Source organism: Protopterus annectens, chromosome 16.part0 (assembly GCF_019279795.1).
Source record: "Protopterus annectens isolate FY-2018-M chromosome 16.part0, PAN1.0, whole genome shotgun sequence".
Taxonomy (NCBI): Eukaryota; Metazoa; Chordata; order Ceratodontiformes; family Protopteridae; genus Protopterus; species Protopterus annectens.
The window spans coordinates 332,595,129-332,619,080 of NC_056750.1; the positions used below are offsets into that span (position 1 = coordinate 332,595,129).

Genomic DNA, 23,952 nt, shown 5'->3' on the forward strand with positions numbered 1-23,952 from the left:
CCAGGGACTTCATCAGAATACAGTTCATCAGTATACAAACACCATTTAAAATCCCTCCTCTCTCTAGGATAGGATTGTGGTCGGCCAGTCACTACCCTACCAAATGATGTTAGTAAATGCTCCAGCTAGGTCTTGACTAAATAAATTCAACATAATTATGTAAATAAATTTCAATAAATACATAAAAAAATCTTTATTTGCGCCAACCACTGTTAAAAACATGAAGGAATATATGTGCATTATAAATATAAAAAGCAAACAAGTATTCAGGAATATAAAAGAATATAAAAACTGTTGCAGCATATTAAAGCACGAAAAACTTTTCCATTCGTTTTTAGAGATTCAGACATAAATTAAGTAGACTGTTCACTGTTCCAAACATATTTATATTTTATTAGCCCTTTCATACAACATCGGAGAAAAATAACCAGATTTTTGCATAACATTTTGATTTTGTGGAAAGGCAAAGTAGAGGATATGCATAAATTTGTGCACTGTTTGAGGAATACTATCCAGTTTTTGGAATTTACTTAGAAATATGATTTGTGATTAATTATCAGAATATTTTTGTTTCCCATCTCAATGGAGGGTTTAAATCCAGGATCTACTGTAAGGATACCTTCTGTAATTCATACTTCATATTTTAATAGTAGTCATTCAAAAGCACAAATTGTTAAGGGCAAGCCATATGGGTTGTCCTTATGACATCCCATTTGGAGGATGTAAAGGTAGAATTGGCGAACATTTGTGTTATGTTTTGTGAGAGGGGTATCCTAAGAAGTGGGTAGACCAAATATTGGAGGATGTGTATCAAAATTGAGAGAAACTGTACAAGCCCTTCTAGATATAGGGTTAGATAAGGACCAAAATATGCAGTCACAAACTAAGACCAAGTTCGAGAGAGCTTGTATATTACAATATAATCATTTGACAGGACAAACAAACGATTTGTTTAGGAAGAACTGGAATATTTTTAGTTAACCCTGATATTTATGAAAAGGTGGGTGAGGGGCCACTGTATTAATAAAACCGGTGCTAATTTCAAAAGATTATTGCAGACGACCAATTTGATGGAAGATTCTATTTATGGTACTAAGTCTTGCGGAGCCTGTAGTCAGTGTGGGTATATTAATAAACTGATATTATTTTGGAGAATAGACTGAGTAATAGGATTACATTTAGGAAAGGTAATTGTGCAACTTTATTAAGGTGGTCTATTTGGCCATGTGTGTGACATGCGGGAGGTTTTATGTGGGTAAAACCAATTGTGCCCTTAGAAATAGGATTTATGAACATTTTAATGATATTAAGAATGAAAAACAGAATAGTGGTTTATATGTGCGCTCCCTGGTGTGTATGGGCTTCAGGAAATTTACATTTGGTATATTGGAGAGTGTTGAGTTTAACCCCGGGGGAGTGATGGTCTCCTCTTTCCTTAACATATTTTTCCAGAGTGACATTTCAGGTTGGCTGCTATGTTCCCCCCAGGTTTGAATGACACCGTCTCTATTTCTCCGATGTTGTATGAAAGAACTAATAAAATATAAATATGTTTGGAACAATGAACTAATTGTCTACTTAATCTACTTTATGTAATGAATCTCTAAAAATGAATTAAAGTTTTTCATGCTTTATTATGTTGCAACAGTTTTATATTCTTTTGTATTCCTGAATGCGTTTGATTTTTATAATTTGTTTTTAATATTTATAACACACGTTCCTTCATGTTTTTAACAGTGGTTGGCACAAATAAGGATGTTTTATGCATTTATTGAAATTTGTTTATATAATAATGTTGAATTTATTTAGTTAAGCTCTAGTTGGAGCATTTACTGATGACATTTGATAGGGCAGTGATTGGATGGTTACGATTGTGTCCTAGAGAGAGGAGGGATATTTAAATGGTGTCTTTATATTGTTGAATTCTATTCTGATGAAGTCTCTGTTTGTAGGGGTGAAAGAGCTTAATACTGTTTATGTTTAATAAAAGCGAGTTTTCTTATAGCCCTCAGATTGTGCATTTTATTATTTTATCAGTTTGGTTTGCACGGCACCATTTTTGTGGTTTAAAATCCAAATCCAGTCGATCCTGCAGACAGCGCATTTGATTGCATTTAGATATTATTTTCAATAAAGAAAACCTTATACTGTGCTGGTCTTTTTTCTGGATTTTCATGTTGATCTTGCACCTTCATTCTCCATACCACCTTAGCATTTTTTCCATTTATTTACAGTATACATCATATATATTTTCCTTCTTTGTAACTGTCATCAGTCCAACATTATATTGCTGAATTCCTGCCTTCCCTTAAGCCTCACACCTCCTGCACATTATTTTGCATGTATAGTTCCCACAATTCCCATTTATTTCTCTGCAATTTTCTTCCCTTTTCTAAACATCCTTCTAGTTCTTTTATTATATTCAGTATTTCAAATATAGTTAGTTTAGACTTTGATTTCCATTTTCCAGTAATTGCTTTTTTGGCAGCCAAGAGAATTGAACTTAAGACCTTAGTATGTCTAGGCAATTCAGATCCTGTGTCCAAGCTGAAAAGAATGATGTCCTTAGTTACAGCCATTTGCTTACTCAGTGTTTCTGACAGAGTATTCTGTAGGGCAGGGAATTATTCAAATCTGCCAATTCATTACACTACCAAAACATAGGTTCCCAGTCTTTCCCAAGATGGCTGCAAACTGTTCACTCATAGTGAAGAAGAAACTGATAGATGAGGGCTAGTAATTCTACCTGTTTCAGTAAAATTCAATTACTGGCTAGTAAGTACTCTGCCGGATGCTATCAAATAAGGAACTCTGAGCCTGAAGAAAATTGACTAGAAAAAAACGGGGAGAGAACACTGGGAAGAATAATCCTGCAGCTGTTCAGCAAAAAGCACTTCAAGCTCCATCTTTGGTACAACACATGGCTTCCAGTAATTTAGAGGGAAACATCAGTCAAGTTTGTTAAAATTAGATTAAAATAATGGAAGCATTGAAAGAGCATATGAACTTAAGTAACATCAGTCTCGGGGAAAAATGGAAGATGCTGTAAACAGCTGTTCAGATTAACTGATGAAACTGCAAAATCAGAGGTCAAAATGTTGAAAATGCTGGCTGAGTGAGACTGCTTAAGAAGATCTGTTTAAAAATGGCAGAATTGGAGAACAGAGCATGCAGAGAAAATCTGATATTTTTTGCTGTACCAGAGGAACTGGAAGGAGCAGACTTAGTTTTATGAAAGCACAAATAAGTAACTGCACTGATATCCACAGAAGGGTTTGTTAATTGAAAACTCACATCATGTGTGTATGCTCCAAACCTGGCCATAAGAAAGCACCCAAGACCTGTCATACCAGCAAAGAAAGATGATACTGACAAAACTGTGGCAAAAGGGCAAAGTGTTAAAAACAGGACGCAGTGTGTTTGTGTAAAATAATTCATTGTACACCAAGCAGAAGAGAATCAAATGTATCCTAGCAATCTGGGAATGTTAAGAGAGGTTTGAGATTCAAGCTGCTGTATCCAGCTGTCTTCAAAATATTTTTTTTCCCTAGAGGATCAAAATCGTTTTTTGATACAGAGCAGGCTCAGTCTAAGGAGGGAATACAAAAGTTTGTCCAATAAAAAGTGAATCATTGAACAGTAGGGGACTCTGCTTCTTATTCTTCCAATAGTAAAGCTCACAGAGAGACTTTGCCAGTGAAATGCATTTCCAGTGTTCCAAGGATAATTGAGAGACGAAAAAAAAAAAAACACAGGAATTGACTAGAAGACTCAGGAGTACCTTAGACTTGAACCGAAGTTTGGGGATGGGAGTTTGAGATGAACAAGAAGTCCAGCAAAACTGAAGTTATTGGTTAAATGTGGGACTATAGTGTGTCAGTCACATCTGTGAAGTACAGTAAACTCTCAGTTAACCGGAACTCAAGCAACCAGCAAAAGTACAGTACAGTTTTCATGTGTTGGACTTTCTTGTTTCCCCCCCACAGAAATGTACCTTAAGTTTTTTTAGTTTTGCAATTTTAAAAACAGAAGATGGGAATAAATTTCTCCCTCTTCTCAACCTGAGAACAAGTCAAACCAAACAAATGGTATAGGGTACAGTATTAGTCAGGCCTATTTTTAATAGCAACTAGCATGCAACTAGAAGCTACATCTGGCATCTACCAATCCCCATGGGTGCTGGTTAACTGAGTTTACTGTCTGGCTTACAAGAAAAGAGGCTGAGAAAGATTGGGATTTTTGTTGACTTTATCAGTCGTCCCCCCCCCATATACACACACACACACTCACAAGTTTAACAAGTGTCCAACTTAATGTCATTAATATTTGGGAAGACACTAAAAGGGGAGGAAAAAAAGAAAGTAATTAAGTACATTTTTTAACATTTGTATAAAACATTTCATGGTATAAATTGCATGCTGTTTAGTAAATTGCATGCTGTTTAGTAAAGCATTTCAGTGATTTTTGTATGTGAAAGATACTTAAGTGAAGTATTTTTTTTTTCTTTTTTAGTTTGAAGATGTAGACATTATGGGATAAAAAGAGAATAAAGACTGGACAAAAGCATGTTTAGTTTAATCGGCTGTTGTATTGGAATGTTGGGCTGGGGAATAGGGTGTAAAATTGCCTGATTTATAATGTATGTACAGTTAAAATGTTTTCTTTTATTTTTTTCCCTTGGCTTAATCTAATGACAAGTATTTCATTTAAGCAAGAGTGTGAGTGTGTTTTAATTAGAGACCACAATGTAATTTACCTTTAACAGATAAATGTTCAGAAGTACATTGTTTTTAGGCTCCATGGAAACAAGGTGACTAAAAGTGACTGCAATAAATCAAGGTGTTTGGACACAAGGTGCAAGGACAAGCAGCTCTGTAAAAAAAAAAAAAAAAAAAAAAATAGTTTAAAATGACGAAGTGAATAACAGCAGCTTTTCTGATAACTAAATACTTTGATGCATTTACTAGAGCAATGCATAATTTAGATTATTTAAAGGTAGTGTATCTTTCTCTTAGGGTTAAAAGTTAATGTTTTCTGAAAGCATATAAGCTGGTTTTCACATCTGGGAGAGGACTAAAGATGAGACAGGAACAGACAGGAATTGACGTAAATAGGGAAGGCGAACGCCCTGTGTTCTTATCAGGAATTGATATTGGACTTTACGCAAGCTCTACCCTGCAGTCCAAATGTCTTTTTAGCCTTCTTCCACTGTTTTACTTTTCCACCTAGGTATTTGCTCCAATACCTTGGTTCCTTTGCTAGTTTACTGCAGTAAACTACAGTCCCCTCTTGCCTATTTTATATACTCCTACTTGCAGTCATCCTTATTGGCAAAATATTTCTCCATTCTTGTGTTGGTTTCATTTTTAAAATACTTTCTGCTACTTTATGAATTTAATATTCTGTATGGTTATTTTTATTGAGGAGCTGCATCCAGAATCCCACTCTGTCCATTTCTTGAAATCCCTCCCTGTCATCCCTCCCTTTTCTGTTTTGAATTATAATCTTCTGCTTGTGGTATGTATATGGGGTCTGTATCACTTAAATGCTCATTTTAATGAACACCTATTCATCAAACCCTTTTCCTCGAGCTACAAATTTAGCAAACAGTATAATTGATGAACGCAATATTTTAATTATTTTAGTTGGTCACCCTAAAATGTTACATGTGGCATCACTGAACAACTCTGGACCATGCAAACAATTACCTAACCATTATATTAAACTGTAAAACTCCATATTTCAAAAAAATATTTGAATAAAAATTAATAGTAAGTTTTAAATTTTTAATTGCAACGTTTTGTATTTTTTAATGGTGTAGTACTTCGCAATCCGATATTTGCAAAAGTAGGTGTAGCCTTACAAATCAAAATGTTAACAGCAACTACATTTTTTGCATCACTTTTGCAGGGCACCCTCCCAGTAAATTAAATATACCCACTCCGAGATCGCACTGCATTGAGAAAAAGGGTAAAATACTAAGATAATGAATATTTATGCAGCCATTGGTATGAATATTGCCTTACTTTCACCTAGTATTGGATGGTGGGGCAGAGATTAGGCGTGCCTTGCTACAAGACATCCTAATATGTACTATTGTAAAACAAAGCCAAGTTAAATTCCGGTTGTTGGCCAACTAAAATTATTTGATCACTTTCAGTTTGACAAACACTTCAATGAAAAGTGTTCTACAAAAATGGATCGATGAAAAGGTATTTGATTAAATGGGCTTTCAGTAAACTGATATAGACCCAATATGAGCCTTAACTGTGTAGCTCTGAAATATTCCTTCAGATCAGGTAATCCTAAACCACTTTCAGTTATTGTAAGGTTTAACTTATCCTAATTAACTGTTCTCTTCCACTCTTAGATAAATTCCTTCAACTCTTTATCAATTATTGTCCACAACTTCTCCTCTGGTTGATTTAAAAAAAAAAAAAAAAAAAACTTGCCATTTTCACTTTTTCACTGCTGGTATCTTACTATCCATATAGGTTAATAAAAGCTTCCAGTTCCCATTTTTTTGTTATCTTTTGTTTCATTTCTTCCCACATATCCTTAGTTGCCATAACAGAAGCCCGTTTAATTCATACCCCTAAATACTTCAGCTTATTGAGACCCCCTAACTATAGGTTTTGCTGAAACAATTTATGTTTGGGCACACAATTTATGGCTATAGTCTATTTTTTTTTAGTAATTTTATATCCCAAATGACTTAAAACCGTCTCAAAATGCTCCACAACACTGAGATGTCATTTTCTGGATTTATCAGATACAAAATATTATCTACAAATAAAACCATAATGTCTTTATTGCCATACCAATTATATCTTTGCATTTATGAATCCATTATTTACTTTGCTGGTGGCTCTAAATGGAAAGCAAATAAAGAGGAAAGAGGACACCCCTGCCTGTTTCCTCTGTTCAAACACAACTTATGCGAGAGGAACCCTCCCACTCTAATCCTTGCCTCTGATCCTTTATATGTCGTCCTAATAAACCATATTGCATCATGGAATGCAAATGCATCCATTGCCCTGCACATAAAATCCCAGCTTGCTCTGTTGAATGAATGAATGCTTTCTCTGCTTCAAGACCCACCAACAATGATAGTATTTTCTTAAGTCTGCTTCCCTCTGGATCATCATCATTCTGTTAATGTTGCCAAATGTTTGCCTCTCCTCCACAAAACCTCGCTAATCCATGACTACTGTCCATTTTAACAATGCCTTTGACACACTTACCCAGTATTGAGATAACACTTTATAATCATGGTTTAGAATTGAAATGGGTCTGTATTGAGCTGGGACTGCTAGGTCTTTGCTGCTTTTAAGTAATACAGATACTGTACCTTTTTTCCAAGATTATGATGCTTCCCCTCCTTTAAAATACTTTTAAATAAAATCTTTCAGATCTTGATCACTGTTCTCCCTCCTGCCTTCCACAAGAATATCATCTTTTCCTGGAGACTTTCCTGAAGATTATATGTCACTGTTTTATCTTATCTCCTCATATCTTAACCGTTAGTTGTTGAGCCTCATCTGCTTCTACCCAATTGTCTTCCATAAGTATTTCCATTTGTGATCTTTATTTCCACATTTCTGCTTTATTTCATAATTTTTAGGAATATTTGTATATGTCTAATACCACTACAGGATCTCTGGTTATTTTTCTTGTTGTAGATGACCCTTTCTACTCTGTCTTGCCTGAGATCTTATACTAAAAGGTTTAGTGCTCTGGAGTTATCAAAAAATGGTTGCTTTTCTAAAGTCATGCATGTTATCCAGATACTGGCTTATTTTCTTTTTAGCACACTGCATTTGCACCTCTCTTTATTGTGAGAGATTCCCTTTATTCTAAGTACTTTAACCTTTGTCAGACCCTTTAAGTAATTCATATTCGTATATTACTATTTATAACCATATCTTTCCCTTTTATTTCTACCCTATTTTAATCAACATTTTCATTTTGTCCCAGTCACTAGCTGTCATTTCTGAAGATATTTCTATTTTCACTAATAACTCAAATTTCCATTACCAATTCCTTAAATTCCTCATTCTTATTTCATTACCATGCATTTTTATATTTGTTTTATTTATGCATGATCTGAAATAGTTACAGGATTTTATGCATGATCTGAAATAGTTATTGGATATGTGTCAAAGCTTTCAATTAAATGCACATGTTCCTGTGAAATGTAATTTCTAACTAGTCTAGCCCAGTTATTGTACCTTGTGGAATACTATGTAAATTGTATGCGAGTTCCTATTACCAAATCTCATCTTCCATACCAAATATTTTCATAAATTTTCTTCAGAAAACTACCCTCTCTTGTTACACTTTCCCTTTTGCATCCCCCTGATGTAAATCCAGTTTTTCTCCACATATACATAATATTCCCTGCTGAAAGTTTGATTTCTTCCTAAATTTTAAGGTCAATGTTTGCAGTTTTTGCTGGAATAGAAGTACATGTCAGTGTAATCCCCCTTCCTTGCTGATGGGCCATTACTGCCACCATTATTTTCATTTTTCCATCCTAGTCGTAGCTCTCAACCACTTAGCACAAACAATCTGCACAAAGCCAAAAATAATGTGGAGGACAAAGCCTCCCCAAATTAAGCACCAATGTTAAATATTGCTAAATATATAGAAGGTTACTAGAAGAAAAGATCTTCTGTTGTCATGCATTTTCTGAAGGGTATGAAGTCTGAAACTCAAATGCCTATCATTAATGAATTCAGCCCTCTGTGATTTGCTGCAAAAATACTGAAAAGCACACATTTTGAGGAACAGACCAAAAATATGAGGCGAAAATGTGGACAGTTGAGAGGTATGCTTCTATCATTCTTGAAACCCATGCAGTAGTTATTACAATTACTCCCCTTTTCCTTTGTCCTTGATATTCTATTGAATATCCATCTTGAAATCCTTTCTTTGTCAAATTTGCATCCTTATTTGTTTACAGATATGTCTCCTGCAGTATTTCTGTTTGTACTCTGCATTTCTTAATAATTCAGTACTGTTTTTGTCTAAACCTGTAAGGCCATTTATGTTCCAAGGTAGTATAGATAGCATAGCCATTGTGATAAAAAGCCACTGTTCCTACCTATTGTATATGTTTGTTGTTTGAGTGTATATTCCAGCTCTTGAGTTACATGCACACACTGTTTGGCAGTCTGATCTTTTATAACAGTTGTTTCTTTTCATCTCCTTTTGCACGTATGTCACATTTTTCAACACTTTTAATGAAAACCCTCAACCAGAAAACTAAATATATTTTCAGAACACCCCATCCCTTATAAACTTAGAACAGATGTACAAAACTATATACTTCTCAAGAATGAAGTTTAACCATCCAAATAGAAACAGTTGTCCCGAATCAGCAGCCGCACCCACAGGTATTACTTAACCTAAAATGAAAGTGCATGCTACAGCCTGTGTTCCCACTTACACTGATTGCTTTTTGTGCTTTTCTTATCTGTATTCCATGACCAGATGTGAAAAATAGCTTTCAGAAAAACTTTTAGCCCTAAGAAAAAGTGCATTGGCTGATTTAAATGATGCAACAAAACCCACTGCAGTAAAAAAAAAAAAAAAAAAAAAAAAAAAAACTTGAAAAAACAAACACCTTCAACTAGTTTAGTGCTTTCATCTTTATTCCCAAGACTTCATCAGAGCAATTAAATTGTACCAGACAAGCTGAATATATACTTGCTTAAATATCACATGACCTTAATTCACCAGTCATAAAAGTCCATTAAAATATTCAGTAGATACTCAAAATTAAATTAATTTAATTCTTTTTCTGTTTTTACCATATTTCTTTAAAAAACATTTTGTATTGATTCTCTCATTCAAACCTGGTGGGGAATTGGCTTGGAATTCAATTTGCCATCTTCTTCTTTGCATTCAAGATCATTGTCTAAACCTACCTCACGTTTTTAACTACAGAATCACTTGCATAAATATTACATTGTGTACACACACACATTTTGCTACTTTCATCAAACAGTGCTTTTTTTAGTTAGCACAGTATGGTCAACTAACAGATGGTTAACATGATTCTCAGGGTTGGCAAATTTGCCCTTTCCTGAGAATTGTGCAGTTTGTCTGTTGGTATGTATAATTAGGGAGTGTAGGGGGCAAAGCCCACCACATAGGGCTGCTCAGAGCAAGCTCCCCCCCGCAAAATTTTCATTTGTTTTTTCCATGCGTAGTAGCGTGTCAGTCTGCATAATGGCAATTTATCGACATTATGCTTGTTGACAGTAGTGTCATTTGAAGTTAAATGTATGCCGAGATTTTATATATATATATATATAAAATCAGTATCCATTTTTGCTCATGGAATCGGGGTGCAACATCAACAGTGGGAGTTGTCTAGAGCCAATCATCACACTGCCAGGTGGCTAGCCCTCAGTGATTCTTTCTTTCAACCACACATATGCACATACAGTCACACCTATGGTCAATTTAGTGCAGCAATTCTACCTACTGCATGTCTTTGAAATGTGGGAGGAAACAGAAGCACATAGAGAGAACCCATGTAGGGAATACATGCAGACTCCACACAAAGCACCCCAGACAAGAATTGAACCAGAGAATGTCTTGCTGGGATGTGACAAGTCTACCTGCTGCACCATTGTGCCACCCAAATATAAAATATATTTTTTTAAAAGAGGTTTTTGTTTTTCTCCCTATATTTAAAAAGTCTCCCCTTTTTTTATAGAGAAATGTTTCACATTTTGTACTTTTAGGAATCTTGGATAAAGATTATGTATATCTGATAGCAGAGCTGTATGATTTTGTGTGGCTGTCTGTATTTGAGTAAATACATAGGAATTCATATCTTTGTGTAGGTGTTTTCAGTATGTGTGTTATCTGAGAACAGTGTTGGGCATTATAGTACTTGTCTTATGGGAGCTGTGTCTGTGTCGGTCCGCTTTGCATTTTATCCCAGGGAACACAATTATTAAACCACATCTTTGGCAGTCTCAGGCTGTGTAATGGGGCCTTAATACTGTTCTCATGGGTTATGAATCCCTGTCTAGGAATTTGTAGTAAATTACAAATTGTATTGTTTTATGTCTGTACACCAGCTACAGTGCTTAGACTGCATTTTCCTGAATGCAGACACTTCTAGTATTTAAAAAAAGTGTGGCTGCTGTTACAGGTAACTTCCATCACCCTAAACCCTAATGAAAAGTCTGTGATACGTGAGGTGCAAATGTGAACAATTCAACATATTCAATACATAAGATACCTCTAAAATGAGTGTGTGGTCATCTGACAGATCTTTTTGGGTTTAGATCAAATTGCCTTATGGTTATCTACCTTCTAGCGTATGAGCGAATAGGAGGATGTAGAGACCCATCGAGCTTTCACTGATCCATGCCATCTTGTAGTCTAGCTTTCTGTCCTGTTTGGACAAAGGTGTTCTAGGAAGTGAATTCCATTAGTGTCATTGCACCAGATAAATTCCTTTGTTTTTGTAGGATTGCAGATATATTTGGTACTTTTGTGATTCTGCTTTCGAAGCTTAACTAAGTTATCTACTTAGTGTAGTTACCATCTGATGCCATCTTTATATATTTGTTTTAGGTATGCTGCTAAGCTTATTGCTGGAGTTTTGGATTTTAAAACGATAATTGACAAGTAAGTAGGATGCTAAATTTGGTGAATTTGCATGTACTGGTATTTGTTTAGTTTTTATTTCATGCCTAAAGGTTGCTAATACTTAAGAGAAATGTTGAAATCATAAACTGAAGTTAAAATCCAAAATGTACCTCTATCTTAAAAAATATATATATTCCTTTGATTTGTATGTTTAGCATTTTACTTGATTTTGAAATGTTATCCTTTATGGAGAACTGCCGTTATGTAAACAACTTAATCACAGCATTAAATACATTCCATCCATGCATCCACAATCCCTTTATCCCATTTTTTGCACATGGGGCCAGGATGTCACTTCAGCAGTGACTCATCTAGAGCCAGAGTTTACACTGTCAGGTGCCTAGCCCTGCTGCTGTAGATGTTCTTCACTGTTGCAGTCATCACCTGTGGTCTGTCCCTGCCGCGGTAGCCGCCGGCCCTAATACCAGATTCAGTGTTTTTCTGCATCGGCTGCTGTCGCTTGCTGACTGACATCAGGTCATCAATGCTATAAAGCAAGGCAGCCAATGCCACTACATCAGTCTTTCTTGCCGTGGAGCCTATAGCAGAAGTAGTTCACAAGTGTGTCAATCGGTCACTACCAGAGGTTGAATTATAGCTGAAAACATCTAAAGTGAAGTACCCCGTTGAGGATCTCTCTTTCTTGCACTAACCAATGTCCAAAAAAGTTAACAATTGTCTCGCCTCTGGAAAGCAGATCCCATACGGAGATTTCCATTCATACTGCTTCACTTGTTTAGGCCAAGACCATAATGTCCCCTATTGCTGGTTCTCTGCCCTCTTTAACGCAAGAACCATTTGTCATAGCCAGGTATTTTCATCTTCCGTCTTGGCATTTTGATATTGCATCCATCAGCCAACAATTCATTCCAAAAAAACGTAAAGATAGAGATCGACCGCTCAAGGCTAAGCCTTCTGATGACTCTAGCACTAAACAGGTTGTCAAATTCTCTGAAATTCAGTGAGGCACTTTTCAGCCCTTGATGCCAGACACGATACCTTCACAGGCCTCTACTGAGACCCTTTCGGAGACTGGTATGTAGAGGAAATCTTCATCTTCCAAGCCTTTGGTTGTCTATGCCTTGGTTCGGTCCAGAGCTGGGATGCAGCACTGGCTTCCAAGGAGGCATACCTCTCAACCTGGAATCATAAAAAATCTGAACAAGGCCCATGAAAAATAGGTACAAATCTGTACACTGATTAACATAAAATTTGCATACATAATTATGTAACCCCACACATTTCAATGGAATTGTGGGATACCAACTTTCAAACAAACTAAAGAACAGACAACCAAAATATGGCACCAGAGTCTTCCTGCAGCCATTCCAATGTCCCATTACCTGGCTATTACTCCCCATTTACCATAAACACTACTGTGCATACTGCTTTACTTCTACAGTGATTATTTGGATTTTATTTTTACATTTTACAGCACAATGCACAAATGCTAATAGACATCAGCTAAACAAAGCAATACAGTCTCACAATGAAAATAGACTTGGCATTAAAATTTTTCCACCCTTGAAACTCACATTTCATTAAAACAGCATTGAAACCTACATTCAATGAAAATGCATCCAGCGTCTGGTCTGACCAGTGGTGGATAAAGATTACCTTTGGGCTGTTTTCAAATCATAGGCCTCTTGCACACAAAACATGCATGTGTTTTTTGATGCACGTTTTGAACATTTTTACAGTAAGCAATGAAACAAAATGCATGAAGCAATAATGACAGAACTGCCCAGTTCAGAACATTTCCATCATAAGTCTCAGTAACTTCTCCAATCCACCAATATTAGTAAATATGTAAATAGTAATATATCTGTAACTAATGAAGTGGTTACTGCTACAACACAGTACAGTATCAGCAATCCATCTACATACTGTGGGAGGAGAACCCACAGCCTTCTGTATCAAAAGCAAGTATTGTACCTGTTGCACTACTAACACCACAAACAGACTTGGCATAAGCCATAAGCAGCACTAAACTTATCTCTCCCTGAAGACCTATGCAGCACAAGAAATCTGGAAAAAGCCAAAATTTATGGGGGTGGGGGGTGGGACAAAATCCAAAACCAGGGACACATTTTAAACATTGCTTGTATAATCTTAGAAAAGTTGCTAGAATTTGTGTTACCATGTGTTTCCTGAAAGGTAGGAAGACTGAAACTTAAATGGCTATCATTATTTAGTGAATTCAGTTCTCAATGGATTTGCCCGAAAACCACAGAGGAACAGACAACAGACCAAAAGTATGAGCCAAGCATTCCGGACATTCTGCCACACACACTCTTTCTCCTGCAACCGTTAAATTAAAACAAAAGCACAGTTTCTGTTAAATAAGTAAAGCACATACTTTTCTTGCCTGCAAGCCACTATGTACATAAAAGCACAGTTCCTCCTAAGCAGTAAAAAAATGAAAGCACAGTTTCTCTGTTAAATAAAGTACAGTGACTTTCTCCTGCCTGCAAGCCAATATGTAAATGAAATCACATTTTCTCCTGCAACTGTTAAAGGAAAAGGAAAGCACATTTTCTCCATTAAGTAAAGCTCTCCTGCCTGCAGCCAATATGTAAACAAAAGCACAGTTTCTCCTGCAGCTGTTAAAATAATAGAGAGAGCTTTCCAGGAGTAAATCCCATGGGAGCCCAGTTGTTTCTTAATCCAGGCAAAGGAAATCTCATTGAACAAATAGGCATGCCTTACAATGGTTTAAGTGAACTGTTAAAAGCTCTGTCATAAGTGCACAAATGTGAAGGTCCTGAACGCATAGGTGATGTCCTGTTTAAAAGTGGGGGAGGTGGCTAGGATATGGACTGCCAGGAGAAATATATAAACACTTCTACTTTTCATTTTTAAGTTTGTGCTGCATGCCTTTGCTTTCAGATCCCTTGGTACAGTGCTTAGGAGTGGCTGAAGTTTTGTTAATTTCTTTAAACTGTGCACCTTGATTTTTTTGAGGGAGGGGGTGGTTAAAGAAAGAAACTCCCCTTTTTCACATTTGCATCCCACTAATACAATTGTGAAGGCTTAGTGATAGTCAGGGTTAATTTATTTGTTTAAATTTGATACCTGTGTAGACATTTCACACTTGAACAAGGTTGCCTTCCATAGTAACAGTGTTTTTCCCCTGAGACTTTCTTACATTATGTACCTTGATTGTATTGTATTTATTTGCTGTTGGCAAGACATAAAACCAACTTCCTCTTATTCATATACATGCAGGAAATGAACTTCCATATGTGAGGAACTTTTATCTTTAACACGATTCAAATCTTGTTTTTGTGTATGTTGTTTTGTTTGACAGCCTTCCCTTCACCCCAGTGTAACACATTCATTCATACAAGAAAACAAACTGCTGAAGTGAAAGCAGTCTTCTGTCTAAACTTATTTAAAATTATGCACAGCATTGATTTTTTAAGCAAATTATTGTTATCCTACACTCATGCATGAGAAACAAACCTCTACAGAGAAAACAATCTGCTCTTGAAACATATCTGAGTTGAGCTCACACATAAACAAATGCAATATGCTTGCAGTTGCAGCCATTAAATAAGTAAAGCTGCTGCTGTTTGTCCTCATCTCAGCCATTAAATAAGTAAAGTGAAACAAAAGCAGACTCAAAAGCATAGTAACAGTAATCACTTAATAAACGTAGCCTACAGCCGATCCGTTAAATAAGTAAAGCAAGCTAGTGGTGCTGTTTTTCTTATAGTATTTCAGTATTCACGGTTTACATTTTTTACTGGAGAAAAGACGATCAGGGAATGAATGCTGTACTCTGCAGCCGTTTATCAGTATTTGTTTAGTTTCCAAGTCTGGATGTGCTGATATGCAAGAACTTCAGTATGCTTATTGCCATGTCGTATGTTTAAACATTAAATAATATAGTTTACTTAATGTTAGTAAGACATTTCAGGCAAATGTTATTGTGTACTGCATAACCACAATATTATTTTGTGCATTGTTATGGTTATATATAAACTAACCGCTTCCAGCTGTTTTCACAGTAATCTCATTTTTGAAAGTAGTTTGTGGAATGTACTACTGTACGACTATGCCTGCTATGAAATAGCTCCCAAAACAGTAGTGTAGAAAATGTAAGCAGTGCCTTAACACTGAAGTGTTACTGTTTTATGTTACTTCCGACATTACCCTTTCTCTTGTCTGCTGATGTCAGTGATGCACACATTCATTCACTTTAACAAATGCAAAAGCATGAAATTATTGAAGCTCAGTTAGGTGAAATGCTTCAAAATCTACAAACCGACAAGTGCATGTAAAGTGAAAAATAGCACTGCTCTGGCAGTCCTCTGCCCGAATGGCAGAAAGTAAAGTAAATCCTGTGTTCTGCCTGACCGGCAGAAGTAAATTTTAGACGCGAGCATGGATAAACTTTGATAGAAACGGCAGTCCTGTTTAAACAGATGCGAGCACGTGATTACATCACCGCCGAAAGCGCGAAAATTTAAAAAATGGATCCGAAAAATCGGAAATTATAGGGTGCCACTCTAGAATCGTGGCACCCCATTATTGGGACCCCAAAACTCGGTAAAAACAGAGTTATTCGGGACTGTTGAGAGGTCTGCAAGGAGGCCTTCCGCACTACCAAATGTACACTAAAACAAAACGTCTTCTTTATCCGAATACCGTTTCTCTCAGACTGATGGATAACCTTAGGCCTAGAAGCAAGGCAACAAGTCTACCTCAAACCTCCATCTTACTCCTGCTTTCCTCCACCTCAAGCCCAAATGCTTAAAATGGCGGAGGATCTTGTCTCCCTAATCAGGGGCCATCATGCCACAACTTCCATAAGGAAGAGACCCTTCTCGGGAAATACTGACAGAACAGGATTCGGAGGAATCTGACTATTCAGACTTTGAAGAGTAACAACAACATCGGACTGCTTATGAGGATTTAGATGCAGAGGAATCCATTCCTTCTGCCTCCCCACCAGAAGATATTTCCTTCTGGGAAACCCTTCACACCCTCAGGGAACATTTCCACTGGGAATCCCAGGACTTCTCTCAGTCTAAGAAAAGGCTAAGCGAGTTTCTATACCTGCCCCAGCACAGACCCTTGGCCATCCCCCCATCTTAGAGGTGGTGGATGATGTCTTCCATGAATCCAGTTAGCTCCTGACGCCCTCCCACCTGCTCCCACTAAACGTGACAGGTATTAGAGTACTGGATTCTCACAAATACCTGTACAGAAATCCTGCTGCAGACCCAGAGGTCATTACTTGGGGACCAAAATGAGCTAAGGCTAGTTCTGCAAAGAATCCCATGCCTTCTGACAAGGATTCCAGAGTTCTGGACAGATTGGGTAAAAAAGTGTACACCTCTGCAACCTTAGCTGTCAGAGCACTCAACTGTCAGTTCCACATGTTAAAATAACAACACACTTTAGAACTATTAAAGCAAAGATTTCAACCTTTCCTGACTGAGCCAGTTCGAAAGAGCTAGTAGATTTACTGCACTCTACTTGTCAAGTGGCCACTCGCTCATTGCACTGTGGATACGATACCCTAGAAGCCTCAAGCAGGGCAGCAGTGTCAGGATCTGTCATTAGGAGACGTGCATGGTTGAAGGAACAACCTGTCCCTGATTGTCAAGTCTAAATTACTTGATGCACCCTTGGATAAGGACCGCTTGTTTGGAGTAAAAGCAGAAGAGTTTTTTGAAAAGATGGAAGACAAAGCAAAATCGATGCAAACAGTAAAAGATGACTTTCAGGTACAACCTCCTAGGTTCAATAGGAATTTTCCCTCTAAGCACTGGTCCTTTCCTGTACCTAGCAGACAGGGGCAGGGTAAGCCCTGCAGGGACGAACCACAGACTGCAATCCCAGGGACAACCAAACAGTAGACCACTCCAGCTCCAAAGACAGGGAGTTCTGAGCCATCCCTCTATGACAAAAACTCTCAATGACTTCCTCTCCCCCTGCTGTCCTCCTTTCATTCACCAAAAGCTAGGAGAAAGGCTGTCCTTCTGCAAAGAAAATTGGCTTTCTGTAACAAAAAACCAATGGGTCTTAAAGATAATTTTTCAGGGATACAAATTCTCTTTCACCGAACTCCCAATTCCAAGAGAGTACCCAGACTTTCCTCCAAATCAGTGGGCAGAGGCATTGAAACAAGTCCAAACTCTCATATCCCAAGGGGCAGTAGAACCTGTCCCTTCAGATCAAACAGGCAAAGACTTTTAGTCCAGACTTTTCCTTGTTTCTAGAAAAGAGGGCACTTGGCACCCCATCCTATCTATCCATTCTGAACACCTTTCTGGTGGTCCCCAAATTCAAAATGCTAATGTTGCAACATCTGCTGCCTATACTGACAAAAAAAAATACGTGGCTAGTGACCCTAGATCTAAAAGATGCCTACCTCCACATCCCCATAAGGGAATCCTGCAGGAAGTACCTGCACTTCAGAGCAGGCTCACAGCACGTTCAGTTCTCTGCATTACCCTTTGGCTTATCTGCTGCTCTCAGGGTATTCACCAAATGCTTAGCCTTGGCCATAGCATTTTCCAGACAGAAAAATATACAGATCTACCCTTATCTGGACGACTGCCTCATTCAGGCAGAGTGCAAAGAAAAGCTGCTCCAGGACCTCCTCTTTGTCAAAACCCTCCTAATTTCCTTCGGGTTCACCATCAACAAGAAGAAATCAAAGCAAACAGCCTCCAGGAGGATCATTTTCTTGGGAGCACTATCCCCAGCGAAGCAGAGCTTTCCTGCCTCTCTACTTTAACCAGCTGGCTTCCAGAAGTCACGTCACTGCGAGGAAGTTCCTACAAGCCTTGGGCTACATGGCATCCTGCATCCGTCTAATTCCTCTGGCCAGGCTTCACATGAGAAAACTTCAGTGGTATCTAAAGAACCTTTGGTGTCAGCTCACACAGCCTCTAGAGACCTCTCTCTCTCTCTCTCTCTCGCTCTTCGATTCCTTGCATAAGGGCTGAGTTTCTATGGTGGGCAGAGGCCTGTGCCAAGAACAAGGTCTTCACTTCATCCTCTGCCCAACCGGGCAGACCATTACCACCGATGCCTCAGACATTGCTTGGTGCGCTCACCTAGCAGGCATGTCCACCCAAGATCTTTGGGATGCCCAGCACCTTTCCTTACACAACCAGAAGGAAATGATGGCAGTACAGAAGGCTAGGACATCCTTCAAACCCCATCTCAAGCCAGGGGCTCTCCTTTTCAAAGCAGACAACACCACAGTAATGTGGTACATAAACAGGGAGGGACCCAAACTTACCCTCTGTCCTGGCTGGCCATGAACCTCTGGCTGACGGCCTCGTACATGGGATTACACCTGATAGCCCAATACCTACCAGGGATCAAAAACACCCTGGCAGACCACTTAAGCAGAAACTTGATGGACCCCCACGAATGGCAGCTCTGCAGAAAAACCTTTTTGCAAGTCACTCAGGAGTGGGGAACTCCGGATGTGGAACTCTTTGCTTCACACCTCCACCATCAACTGAAAAAATTCTGTACCAGGGAATATCATCACCTAGCGTGGAAGGTGGATGCCTTGAACTTCCCCTAGAACTCCCTCTTTGTGTATGCATTCCCTCCTCTGCCTCTTATTCCCAAGGTACTAATCAAGATAAGGGAGGAGAGGCCAAAGGCCATCCTCATTACTCCGGATTGGCCCAAACAGCATTGGTAACCCCTTACTGCCTGACATTACAGCCTCCCGGGCAGCTTCCCTGATCTCAGACCTGTTGACTCTGGTGGGGGGGGGGGGAATGCTGCACCCAGACTCTCAAACTTTTAGCATGGTGTATACTCTAAAGGGAAATTAGGGGCCACTGTTAAGGAAATGGGTCCTAGATGTTATCACAGAGGCCAGAAGGACCAGCACCAGAAAATCTTATGCAGGAAAATGAAAGATTCTGCTCCTGGAGACCGTCCAGAGGGAGCAGTACCTCACAACCTTCCATCCTACTTTTCCTGGACTACCTAGCTGAATTACTCAATAGTGGCCTCTCCTTTTCTTCTTTTAAAATCCACGCCTCAGCCATTTCAGCTCATTTCAATACAGATCAGCCCCTGTTCTCACATCCTTTGATTAAACAATTCCTCAGAGGGGCTTCTAATATCGGACCTCCCAGAAGGCCACTCACACCAGCCTGGGACCTGAATTGTGTTTAAGAAAAACTAACCTTACCACCCTTCAAACCTGCTGCTTCAGCAGAACTGAGATGCATCTCCTGGAAGACTGCTTTTCTACTAGCTATCCCCTCAGCCAGAGGGTTTAGGCACTGATGGCCATTGAGCCCTTCATCATTTTCCATGCAGACAGGGTCTCCCTGAAGACTACTCCCTCCTTTATGACCAAGGTGGTATCTAATGTGACTCTCAACCAGACCATGCATCTACCCACCTTCTTTTCTAGCACTCAAAACAAGGGAAATAGAATTCTGCACTCACTGGACATGCACAGACAGCTCGGATTCTATCTGGACTGTACTAAACCCTTTAGGAAAACAGACCAGATACTTGTCAGCTTTGTCCCAGGGGCAGAGGGGAAACCCATTTCCAAACGAACCATTTCCAAATGGATATCACACTGTATCTATTTTTGCTACAGATTATCGATCCCATTCCACTAGGGCAGCCTCCCTTCCACAGCATTCATCAGATGAGTTCCCACCAGGGACATCTTGGAAGATGCCACCTGGACTTTTGTCCAGACCGTTATCAAGCATTACCACCTACCTCTTTTTGTCTAAGGCTGGGGCAAGTTTTGCCTTTGCCCATAGCATTAATTAAGTAATTACCACTTGTGTACTGATTTGTTCTTTGCCTTTTACCTATATTGTTAATGAGAGGGCTTGTTTTGGTCTCATGTGGCACTTCTGAAGAGTAATGTGCATAACTTTCATTTGTGCCAGTTTTGTTCACTTGTGAGAAACAGAACAGGTCTCTGAGTAAAGCTTCTAACAGTAATTTGAGACTTTTTCGTTGTGGCATTTTTTTTTTGTGGCATAGTTTATGTTAATATAAGTTTAATCGTATCTGTGAGATAATTTTTGTAAATTAATACTTCTGACTTGCATGTTAAGAACTGATATGAGTATTTATTTGCTTTATTTCTCAGTTGTATATTCATTAAATGCCAAAAGTTTCATGTTTTGGTCCTGAATTAGTAGTTACTGTATGTAGTGAAATTTACTAAAAGAAATTGAATTACCAAACATTTCTGGTCTGATTTAATATGTATGCATTAAAAGATTGTGCTGGATGTAGTGTCAGTAAAATGTTTAGAGCATTCTTCATGAATGCATAAGAAGTTGTTTATATTTGACTGTGAACTCCTGGTATGGTCTGATATTATAAATGAATAAAACTAAAATGAGAAGAAGTCAGAGTAGCATGATTGCAACGTAAAGCTCATTTAAATCTGAAATATCTGTAGTGATGCCACATGGAAGGTGGTTTATCATAGGGCAGCCCCACTGAACTTATTTTTACCATAATCTTAGTTTCTGTGAAGATATTTAAACACTTGTTTGAAGAAAAATGTCTGTCTTATTGGAAATCCAGATGCTGGATGTAGAGATAAGGGGTCCGGATGCCTAGATGATAGTCAGCAAGCAACAGAGAGTAGTATTGCTGGAATTTAATTCATCTTCAAGTCTTTGTGAGTATTTCCACGAAGGAGACCCTATTTTTTACAAAATCTTACCTAGACGACACTGACGTGTAGACTGTATTTTATGTAGCACGTATTATGGACAAAAGTAGATTAAGAATAAAAAAGACACCTGGGTCCACAAGTCCCAGGATTAAAAAAAAAAGTGCACAATCCTGGTAGGTACACTGGTACCAGACCTGGGAAAAAAAATTACAGTGTACACTCCTCAAGACATGGAAACATTCCTACAGTGGGTATAGGACAGATTTAGGGGGAGGATGACCACCCTGGAAATAGCAGCCCTCAAAAAACACATACACTGAATGGCCAGAAACGTGCCATAAAGATGATATAGTGGGCTACTGAAGTTAAGAAAGAAATTATGCATTGTTACTATTATGCAAGAAGCCCAGAATTTCTGAATAGAAGATGGTCAAAAAGAGAAGTTACAGGAAATACTTTAACAAAAAACTGTCCAAAGATTCAAATGCAAATTTGTATTTGTTAATACAACAGATTCATGAAAAATGTTATATAAACCAAGACACCATCGAGCATTTGGAAAAAGAAGTGACTGAGGAAGTGTGAAAATATAAACAACAAAAGCTAGAGATTTTTGAAAGGTATAAAAAAGAAACCTGGACACTGGAAAGAAAGGGAGATCTGATATGGTGTAATATTTATGCAAAGGAGAAAGCCAACCTAATCAATTAAAAAAAAAAAAAAAAAAAATGTATATTTGAAGAGAAATGCAGGCAAAGGCACTCACATATGGAAACTTTCACAATACAAAAAATAAGATCACAAATTGGGAATGTAGAACACAAGATTAGTACATTAGAAGTTGAACCAGTAGAAACTGACATTATGGAATGCCTGAGCAGTGAAGGATTTAGTGTAAAAATCCAAAGTCCCCAAGTTAAGGAAAAATGGGTAGAATGGGAAGCATCTGATCAGTTGCCACATGAAGATACTGTGGAGCATTCAGTAGTAAACTAGTACAAAAATGAAAAATACTCACTGCTGAGTAAAGCACCTTGGAATAAAAACAATGATAAAGCATGTAGAGAAAACCAAGAGTGCACCAAAGGCTGACAAGGCTTGAAGAAAACTTCAAAAAACTGCGTTGTAGTTCACCATTTATTGTAGAAAAACAGCAACAGGATAAAAAAGTAAGCGCTTTCACGTCCTACGACGCTTCATCAGACTTCAATAGAACAACTCGACAACTACTCCTTAAATATGCATCAACCAAAGGTATCATCCATTAACAAAATTGGTAATTTGTATTTAAAGTGCTAGTGCATACAAAAAAGTGCTGGTGCTTATATAAAGCTATTGGCTCACTATAGGCTCCTAGACATCTCATAAAAAAACATATAAAATTATACATATCTTTCCATAAATAACTCGCTATAAAAATACATGTAAAAAATCAGTTCTAATAAAAACTCATAATATGAAAATCAATGTTTAAGTGGTCTCGCTGCTAAAAATGGTTTGAGTGTTATCTTTTCATTCAATCCATATTTATGTGCTTGCAGTCTAAGTATCCACTTATTTTCAATTTCTTCCGTTCTGTTCTTAAAGTTCCCCAGTCTACATGTCCTATGTACTATTTCTAATACCCTAAACTTAAATGAATGTGTAAGACCATGATTTTGATTACTGCACCAAATAAATCACATCAGTAGTCCTGCAATCAGCATATCCTCTGAATGTATATGTCTGTGCCAGTTGTGTAGAATGTTCTATATTGGTAAAACTAATAGGACGCTACGCGGATGCATCAGAGAACACATCTATGCTATACAGAAGGAGAAAACCAACAATGCCCTAGCACGACATGTTTTAAATCATGGTCTTATATATATGGAAAATATTCTGTATTTGGATGCGGGATCGAGGTTCTGATCCTCTTCTACCTGACATTTCATCCATTTTACTCTACCTCTCTGATCTTTTGCTTAAGGGCCTCTCCTTCTCTTCCATCAAAATTCATGCTTCTGCTATCTCGGCTCATTTCAACACAGATCCCCCCATTTTTTCTCATCAGCTGGTGAGACAATTCTTGAGAGGGGCTAAGAATTTAAGACCTCCCAGAACACCTCCTGTTCCTGCTTGGGATCTTAATTATGTTTTGGAGAAGCTTACTTTACCTCCCTTTGAGCCTGCTGCTGCTTCAGATATTAAGTTATTATCCTGGAAGACAGCTATTTTATTAGCATTGACTTCTGCTAGAAGGGTGTCAGAGTTGCAAGCTCTCATGGCTGTGGAACCTTACCTTATTTTCCACCAAGACAGAGTGGCCTTAAGGACCAACCCTACATTTATGCCTAAGGTGATTTCTAAGGTGGCTTTAAATCAGACTATTCACCTTCCTACTTTCTTTCCAAATCCTCAAAACAAAGGGGAAAGGATTTTACATTCATTGGACGTACACAGACAACTATGATTTTACCTGGACAAAACTAAAGATTTCAGAAAATCTGATCAGTTGTTTATCTCTTATGCCTCCAGTTCTCTAGGTAAGGCTATTTCAAAACAAATTTCCAAATGGATTGCTCATGGAATACGGTTTTGTTGCTCTCATTCTGGGAAACAGATTCCAGGCACTGGGGGTT

The 23,952-nt window shown here is 38.0% G+C and overlaps 1 protein-coding gene across 6 annotated transcripts in view; it reads left to right on the forward strand.

Moving 5' to 3' along the window:
- Positions 1-23,952, forward strand: part of CRAT (carnitine O-acetyltransferase) — a 475,040-nt gene that overhangs the window by 115,432 nt on the left and 335,656 nt on the right. For all 6 annotated transcript variants that reach the window (XM_044058286.1, XM_044058287.1, XM_044058289.1 and 3 more), the window contains one exon: positions 11,602-11,655. In XM_044058286.1, coding sequence (XP_043914221.1) covers positions 11,602-11,655 — 54 coding nt within the window. The remainder of the gene's footprint in view (positions 1-11,601; positions 11,656-23,952) is intronic.